This window comes from Chelon labrosus (assembly GCF_963514085.1).
Source record: "Chelon labrosus genome assembly, chromosome: 16".
In the NCBI taxonomy this organism is placed as follows: domain Eukaryota; kingdom Metazoa; phylum Chordata; class Actinopteri; order Mugiliformes; family Mugilidae; genus Chelon; species Chelon labrosus.
In genome coordinates this window covers 11,934,558-11,944,125 of record NC_140349.1, presented here as the reverse complement: position 1 = coordinate 11,944,125, position 9,568 = coordinate 11,934,558, and the positions used below count along the sequence as shown (strand labels likewise).

The 9,568-nt window shown below is 41.9% G+C and overlaps 1 protein-coding gene across 1 annotated transcript in view; it reads right to left on the bottom strand.

Moving 5' to 3' along the window:
• Nucleotides 1–4,804: 4,804 nt before the first annotated feature.
• Nucleotides 4,805–9,568, bottom strand: part of tshz1 (teashirt zinc finger homeobox 1) — a 28,531-nt gene continuing 23,767 nt past the window's right edge. The window contains exon 3 of the mRNA XM_084563811.1: nt 4,805–9,413. Coding sequence (XP_084419937.1) covers nt 6,064–9,413 — 3,350 coding nt within the window. The 3' untranslated portion in view covers nt 4,805–6,063. The remainder of the gene's footprint in view (nt 9,414–9,568) is intronic.

Sequence of the window (9,568 nt, the reverse complement as noted above, 5' to 3'; positions counted from 1 at the left end):
TCTCTCTGTGTTAGCCCTGCAATAGACTGGCCTGTCCAGGATCTACCCCGCCTTTTGCCCGATGACAGCTAGGATAGGCTCCAGCCGCCCCGCGACCCTTCACAGGACAAGCAGTTACAGAAGATGAATGAATGAATGAATGAACATATACAACTGAATTATTACCCCAAAAACCAAAATGTGACTTTTAACAACCCTGAAACTCAACCATTTTCTTCTTAATAATGAAAAATTATTAACAACAGCATTAGTTTTAAGCTATAATCAATTTTTAAAGGGTAATTCTCGAGAATTTTTAGTTTTTACTCATTAAAATCTCCCCAAACAGCGTCTTTTTATGTTTAACTGTTGTAATGCAGGAAGAGGGAGTTTTGAGTGGATAAAAGGGTTGACACGCTTGTGTAGGTCGCCTTTGATCATTAGCAGACTCACTGTATTAAGCTTCAGGACCAGAAAAAGAGGCATATATCTTATGGATATATCTCTCATCTCTGTATCCTTTAAGTTTAAAATAGCATACGTGGTTAATACTCATCTAAGAATTCAACCATTTCCACGGTTTACATTCCGAAAATCCAAAAACATTATGATGGAAAACATGATAGCTAATCCTGAAATGAACCAAACCACAGAAATGTGTTTCCTGTTGCCAAACAGCTCACTTGAAAGCAGCTTTCGTCCACTGGCACGTTCTCCAGTTTAGTCACAGCGCTGCAGAGGAGAGAGATATTTCCAGATATTTGTCCCTGCAGAGAGCATGTGTTTCGAAAGCGAGGTGTTGCCGTACAGTGATGTGATCAACAGAAGGCTGCCCAGACAGCAGCGAGAGGGGACGCGAGAGGACGAGGTTAATTTACCGAATCCTTGCTGTCGGCATGAGTACACATGATATGCATGTCACAAGGACTCAAACACCGCCTGCACCATCGTGTGCATCTCGCTGACATGTAATACTTCATGGATGTACAGATGTTGCAGCAGCAGAACAGCAAACTGCGACTCAAAGCGTTCCATTTTGATTATTATAAATGGATAACAGGCTGCATCACGACGCCTCTTGTCATAAACAGCCTTTTGTTTAGCATCAGATTTGCGCTGCTGTCTCATGAGCTTCTGTTCGCCTGGAAATGGTGATGACATGGAGCACATTTATTTTGTGTTGTTATTTTAAAGGAAACACGAGTCGCAAGAGAACAAACAAAACACTGACGGCCTGACAAAGTCGTATGTGGAGCTTTTGCTTCTTTTATGAAAACAGAAACATGGCTCGTTATAGAGAACGTATAAGAAGCCATATGTTGGTGCTGCATATCTGTAACATAACAATAAATGTATAGACTGAAGGACCCAGGAGGGGAATCCTTGCAGTAGTTGTTCTACTAAAGTTGCCCAGATTAAAATATTAGAGTAAATTAAAAATGAAAACACATATTTGTATTTTTACTTTATCTAAGGAAAAGTGAGAGGTCATATGACGGGCTAATAGCGTTAAATTATGATTTTCCATTGTGATTAAATGGTATTGATAGTCTAATTTTACGGTCTTTTAATAGATGTTCTGAAAGTTTAAGTGGTGCCACTGCCCATACAATTCTACCATTGATAAATATTGATAATTACTTCCTTTGAAGGACAAAAAGCATTAAGTTGCGTAACACCAAACCTTAATTTTAACTGTGACAAAGCCTAGTCAGTATGCCAGCTGACCCTCCAGCCTAAATGTCCGTGTATGTTTCTCCTTAACCATAAGGGGATAACGGCAGCAGGAGATACGCCACAGACAAACAACTCAATTTGGAGTACTTTGCTGAGGTTGTAGGGCGTTTCTCTTTATGGTTAAAACAAAAAACAATGCTATGGTTAAGAAATGATGGATAAAATGTTGACTAACAGTTTGAAACAGGAAATGGTGAGCTCCTGTTTAAGTGTGACTCATCCATCCATCCATCCCGACATCCTCCCATTCTAATTTAACAGTACTTTGTAGCTCCATAAGGGGTGATTGATAAGTTTACGGTAGAAGTAGTCGAACTCTTTTAGTAATTATACACGAGGTTGGGCGTAAACGTATTTTGTGGTAATTGGAAACATCTACCAACAAGCAGCCATCCGCTACCTTGGTCTCAAAAGATCAGTTGAGGAGGTCCGAGTGGATGTGACGGAAACACTAGAGGAGGGTGCCTCTACTTACAGCATTGTGAACAAATGAACTGTTGAATTCAAGTCAGGCAGAGAGAGCCTGAAAGACGACCCCCCCTCCCCGCCTGAAAGCCCAGTCATGTCACCACACAGGAAACCACTGACAAGATCCATGACGACGTGATCTTGACATGACCGATGAATAACACAACGGCACACTGCCACTGAGCTGGGTATCTCCCACGGACGTGTCCATGCAGTTATACAGAACGAGCTTGAAATGACCAACATGTCAGCTCTCTGAGTCCTGTTTCAGTCAAGTTTTTCCAAAACTAGATAGACTCCTTCTGTCTCAGGCCATGAACTTACCAGTAACACCTCGTACCATATTTCATCTCCCTTCCTCTTTTGCTCTAGTCATAACTGCTATGGCCAACAGACGGATATTTTACTTGAACACATCTTGTTTTTGGACATTTTCTCAACAAACTGGAATGTGGTATTGACTGGCTTAGGACATATTTTGGACATACTTTGCATGTAAAGAAATGATCTGGAATGATGGGAAAATGCATTGCAAGATAAAAGAGAATGTGTCTGAAGCTGAAGGACAGTCACGACGTGTTTTATGCATTCGTCCTGGTTGCACACAACAGTTAACTTTCTGTGCAACGTACTCGAGCACACTGCCATCACATGTGACTTTTATTGTGTGCGACTCTCCTCTGTATTTCTCACTGCTGCTTCTTATGTTTCCCTGCCACACAGAACACGCTGCAAGGCACTGGAACTCTATTGTTTCTTGGGAGAAATGCCTCGGGCTAGTGTTCAAGAGCTGCGTGGGGTGGGAGCATGTCGACTTAAATACCTTCAGTGGAGACATGTCACGGCCTCTTTTATCAGGTGTCTCACTAGCTGAACTCTAAAGCTTAGCTCTATGTTAAACCATTAAGTCAAATACTGCTGCTTTTTTTTTTTTATGACGGTATTATTCTTCTTTTTCTTCTGAAGGGGATTATGTCTCTATTTGAAACTGCTCTAGCACATTTTCAGATTTGGGGGGGAATATGAATTGAATACTATACAAAATGTGTCATGCTAGTTAGATGTCAAGCAGTAATGGAAATGGGAAAACATTGTTGCTATCAAGCTACTAGGCAGAGTTTGAGCAGCATACGCAACAGAGTGCTTTGACCATCATCTTAAACACACTGATCTGCTGACAAATGGAAAAGACAGGAAGAGCATTTTAATTGTTCGCTAATACAGAAAGTAACATCTGGCATAAACTTTGCAGCAGCTCATAGCAGCTGCTGGTAAATACTGTTAAATGTACTTATAGATGGAAACCGGTGACCAAAGAATTTGCTCAAAAGGAAGAATTTGGCATTTTGGTTGCAGTGCAATGGCTTTCTGTAGCTTTAGCGATTCAGATCTTTAAACCTGAGCTTTACTTGTCCCTTACACATGTATAAATACACACACACGAGGACTTGGAGCAGTGGAGTGAAAACATCAGGGAAGTTAACTATATAATTAAGAATGCGACTGACTTCGTTGCACTCTGCTTCCCTTATTCAGCCTTGAGGACAACCCTTTCCCCCGGTAAAGCAACGAGAAAGTCCAGTCTGAAAGGAGCTGCTCACACCTGAGGGACTCAAACTCAGTCTGACACCTGAGGACTGAGCTTGCTGCCACATCAGAGTCAGAAATATTGACCCTGCCGAGTGATTGACAGTGGAGGATCCTTGAAATGAAATGTGCTGCAGTGGACACAGTTTCAATATCCTGTTCTCATGGCAGTTGCTCGGATTTGGAAGAGACGTGGCTCACAGTAGGAAGGCTGCTGCTCCCTCAGCGGGACCTGGAAATGGTCCAGAGTGTGCTGCAGCAAAGCCCCCTTTGAGAACAAAGATTTAGAGGATTTGATGTGGCTGTCCTTGAAATACTGTAGATACTGTATATGTGTAAAAAGTAGTAATCTCCAGGTTTTCAGTCCTGGCTTGTGTGGCGACACCTGTAGCTACTGGTAGTAAATTAAATGCAGTTCAATACAAAAGGCTGCGGAATTATTTTGATCTGATTTTACGCTGCACACACAAGGAGTTGGTCAAACTCTTAGAAGTTGAGTGTGTGCAACTTGTCGCCTACAGCTCTTCATCTAACAGATCACTGTGGTTGCTCCTTCTTCCTCCAATACCGATTCACTGTCAAACGATATGTCTGTGAATGTTCTCAGTCATCTAGGTCATGGTGTATCCAAAAAGCGTTTAAAATGAAAGCACCTGGACCTGTTAAATGCTTTTTGGACACAGTGTCAAAAGACCGTTTTCTTGTTTTTATGATGAATGACATGCTCACTGACACACACTGCATTTCCTGTAACCACTTCAAAATAAAAGACAACTTGTGGCTTGCAAGCTAAATCCTTTTAAAGGTGACGTGGAAATTCTCAGTTTGCATTGGCAGCAGTTTACAACAACATTAAGCTACCTTATTCCGTGGTACTGTTAGTTCACAGACAGAAAGAAAGGCTAAAAAAAAAAAAAAAAAAAAAAAACTGAATAAAATATTGCAGTAGGATGTTATCTTTCAAGCTCAGTCTTTGTGTGATTTTAGGAGAGTGTGATAAATGCAACGTACAACGACACATTTTAATCCAGGACATGGAGTTTATTTTACAACTGAGGATAAAAGAACGCTGTTTTGAATAACTGGGTTGATGACAAAACCTGGAAATTTGTCAGTGAAGAATGTATTTTTTTCAATGTTATGTACAGTCCCGAGCACCAGAGCAGATGCCAGTGAGTTCTGTCAATTTATGTAAACCACACAGAGGGACCTACTTTTCACTGGAAAAAAAGGGACGTTGCGGTCCAACAATATTCTGTAGCTTTATACATTTCGCCCCACGTTTGTCTAGAAAATAACATCGTAAAAATGCACACGGTACAAATAATGCAGAACTGTAAAGAGCAAGATATGCTGACATACATGTATACATACTTGCTGATTATTCATACAATAAGTTTTAAACTCCATCAACTTTACAACTGTAGCTTCACAATAATAAAATTGGTAGCCTACTAACGCAAATACTGTACATGTTGAAACAACCAGGAAATTATATTTTACTAGAGAAACAAAGAATCTAAACATTTTGTAACAATTTGTGATTTAATGGCAAATAGAAAACAATATTAGTCCCCAAAAAGCTGAGCGAGGGATTTAAAACTCATGTGTCGTCCTTTTTTTTTTTTTTTTTATTATTCATACATTTCTTCATCAGTTTACACTTACTTAAAGTGCTGAAATCACCATAACATTTTAGAACACCATCTTTCACCATATACTTTTATATAGACAGCTGAACCCAAAATTTGTTAAACAGGGATATCAGTTTTGTCATCATGGTTGAAACTTCATTAGACATAATATACTCACTGGTTTACATAAAGTCATGCACAAACTGTCTCATAAATAATATGCAAGTTGTGTTGAAATATATTTATCTTAAAAAAAACACAAAAAACAAAAAAAAGAGTCAAAAAACAGTGATCAAAATAAGAGCATGATCCAGTTTTAAAACAACAGATGGACTATTCCTAAAGGCTCAGATAAGATGCAGTGCATTCGAAAAGCAACAATCAGTCAATGACTATATAGTGCCATGGCTGCTGCACCAATTTGGTACATTTTTGTCACCAAAACTTCCACTTTTACAATGTAGCTTAGAGCGTCTGCAGAGGAAGCCCCTGCTATTTATGATTGACTGAATAATTACAGTATGTAGTATTAAAGCTTCCTGTGTTTTTATGTGTTTTAACAATGCGTAACACAGTTGTGGCACTATCTGTTATGACAGATTGTAGCTTGGAGTAATAGTGCAACATTAATCTGTCATGCTATCAGCACCATCTGGCTTCACTGTTTGTCAAACTTCTCCAGCTCTTTCACAAAGACGAGATGGTCCTCCGGCGACTTTCCGTGTGTTTTGCAAAGATGCAATTTTATTGCGTGTTTGCTCACAAATGTCCGATTGCACAGTTTGCACTGATACACCGAGCCAGTGTCTTCTTCTGTAAGTCCAGATGAACTAAAACTCTTGTCTTCAATTCTGCTGACTGTTTGCTGCTCTAGTAGGTCTATGGAAAGCTTTGAAAGGTCTTTTAGGGTAAACCCAAGGTGGGACTCCAAATGATGAATGTAGGATGAGGGAGTCCTGAACTGGGAAGCACAGTCACTGCACAAAAACAAAGGCTGGCCAGAGTCAATATTCTTGAGGAACTTCGTGCCCCCTGTCCGCTTTAACTGGTATTTTACATTGGCCAGCCAATGTGAGATAGTAGTCATGGAGAGACCAGTGAATTTACAGATGTGGACTCTTTCCTGAGGTCCTAAGTCACTCACAATAAACTTTCCCTCAGGAGTCTCTCTAAGACTCGAAGCAAACTGGGCCTGGAGAATCAGGAGGTGCTGGGGATTCCAGTTTGACTGTCTGCCTTTCCGTCTTTGGATGGGGGACATTTCCTCCATGCCATCCTCAAATGTACAGCCATCAAAATCCGACTTCTCAGAGACGGAAGATGGGGTTGTAGACTTTGGTGTCAAACGGCCCGTCAGGTTTTTCACCATGTCTGAAATATCCATCAAAGCATTTTCTCGTAGAGGCGGAGATGACTGAGAGAAATTTTGAAAAACTGGTTTGCTGTTGTTTACACTGTTGTTTGGTATAGTGGGCGTACCCTTAGCTGCACTTCCGTTGTTGTTTTTGGATTTTGTCAAGTCCATGGGCTGATCATCATCATCGTCATCGGGGTATTGATTCACAGGTTCTGCTTGCTTGATCTGAGAGGAGTTGCTGATCTTATAAAGCATTGCAAAAGGGTCAACGAAGGGGGTGGCCACTTTTGCAGCTTTCCCTAAGTGGTTGTTCATGATAGACTGCAAAGCACTGAGAGGACTGACAAGTGGTTGTTCAGGCGAGTGATCAGTGATGATGCTCAGGTTATTGCAGCCATTACTTACAGGCTTTTTTGGTGAATCTACTTCACTCTTTATCTGTATATCTATTTTACTCTCTGTCAGCTCTCCTTCCTTGCATCGTGGCTCAGGCTGACCCTCTACTGCAGTGCTTTGCGCCGCCTTTGAGAGGTTTTCACGATTTGGTGAAGTACGTTTGTCCTTAGGATTTGGCAATGGAGACTTTGTTGAAGATCTACACTTAATCTCCACTGGTTTTTCCTCTTTCTCATTCTTGACTGAACTTTTTCCTGTCACTTTTTCCACTAACTCCTCCATGGCCAGCACATTGCTCTTGTGACTTGGAGGTGGAGAAGGACTATTTGGTGAATGGATCAAAGAGCCTAAGTCAGAGGACATCACCTTTAAACTGGTGCTGCTGAACAAAGGTTGAACCTGTGCACAAGAGGACAGGGTAGACTTTAAAGAACCATGGAGCTGATAAGCAGCATGAATGCTGGGGTATCCACCCCAGGTTGGGGTTCCTGTCTGGGCTTTGCTGATTGCACTCGAAACAGTGTTTTCTAAAGACTTTAGGATATCAAGGCCACCCTTAGGTGTCTCTTCTAAGTCTTCTTCTGTAAGATACTGGTAGGTTCTGGTCTTTCTGGGTTTATCAGCTTTTTCAGGGGGGTCCTCTTTCTCCTCTTTTATTTTTTTCTCCGGTTCCTTAACTTCCATTGTCTCATCCTCCGTCTCTTCATCTTTCTTTTCTTCATGTTTCTCCTCAGGGCTAGAAGGCCGCAGTGGGGAGTCGGGCTGTGATTTACCATTAGGTGCTGGGAGTCGTGTAGTAGTAGGAGGCAAAGGAATTGACTGAATTTTCTCTTCTATCACAGGATCAAAAACTAACTGCTTACCCTTTTTAGAAGCTGAATTTGTGACTTTAAGAAAGTGTCCTGTGACCATCATGTGGGCTGTCAGTTGTTGCAAGGTGTCATGTGAACTGCCACATTCCATGCATTTCAGAATTTGTGCCTTTCGTGCCTCAAACTGCCAAGTGTAACTGGCACCATTTTGGTAACCATATCGATTGTTAGGAGTGACATAGGGATTGACCACTCTTTGGTCTTTGGGAGACTCGCCCAAGAGTATGCCAGATGAGACAGACTCTGGTGAGCTCGGAGACATCAAGTCTTGAAATGCTCTTTTTTTGGTTGGGGGTACCAGCTTTGAAGTGAGCGCTGGCATTGGTTCTTTTAGAGGCACTTTCTGATAGTGTTTTGTTTTGATCATGTGAACACTAAGGTCCTGTAAGGATTCAAAAGAGTGTCCACAGTACATACATTTAAGAACTTTCTGGGCATCTTCTTTGCCTTCCATCTCCAGTAAAGAACGTTTGCGTGGCTTGGACCACTTCTTGCTTCGATCGTCCTCTGTGTCTTTGTTGTCATCACGGTAGTGGCCTGTCTCATTCATATGCACAGTCAGACCAACCAAAGTGTCATAAGCTCCGCTACAGTCCTTACACCTAAATTTGCTGGCTCCTGTAAACACTGGGCCATATAGCTTATTGTTTTGCCTGTAAAGCTGCACGGTGCTGAAAAGGCTGGGTTCAGGAAGGAGTTGGTATGGAGTGTGTTGCAGGGTTTTAGCCAAAGCTGCTTGATGCCAGTCATAGGCTAATCCTCCTGCTGTGCTGCCAGAGCTTACATTGACGCCACTGTTGCTGTGGCTTGACACTGTTTTTGCAGTGGTACTGCTGGTGGTAATGTTAGTAGTGGCTGAGGTGTTGTTACTGCTACATCTGTTCTTCACATGGATGTTGCCGGGGCTGTGACTGTTCAGGAACCCATTGCTCCCTTTGTGATTGCTCCCACTGCCGTCGCTAGCAGTAAAGTCGTTCCCTTGTTTACTTTTAAGCATGTCCAAAGCAATGCTGGACCAGGAGGCGTCCGAGATCAGGTTTGCATAGACGGCTTTCATTTTTGCCAGACTGTCCTGTAGCGAGAGGCCATTGATGGACTCAGCACCTTCTTCCAGTTTCTCCTCTACCCTGTCCTGATCACTGAAGTTGGTGGTCTTAAGGTCCACCAGCTGATCACTGGTGGTGCTGAGGGGAGAAGCATACCCAGCGTCTGGGTTGGTGCCATTACTAAGTGGAGAGTTTTGGCAGCTGTAATGATCTCTTGCGTCCTCGTCATCATTGAACAGATAGTCTCCGTCTTGACCGTCCAGAGAAAGGCCATCATCCTGCAGATGCTCCTCGTCATCAGTCTTGCCCAGTTTAAATTCATCTTCAGGTCCATAAGCTGGAAAACAAAACAAATAGAAACGTGACATTAGACACTAATTTCTTAGTATTTTGTAACTGACAACTATACTGTACAGTATATGCATGTGGTGAATGCAATCATCCTAAAGAGGTTTTAGTCCCAACAGAGGACAAAGGCTTGTAAAAATAAAG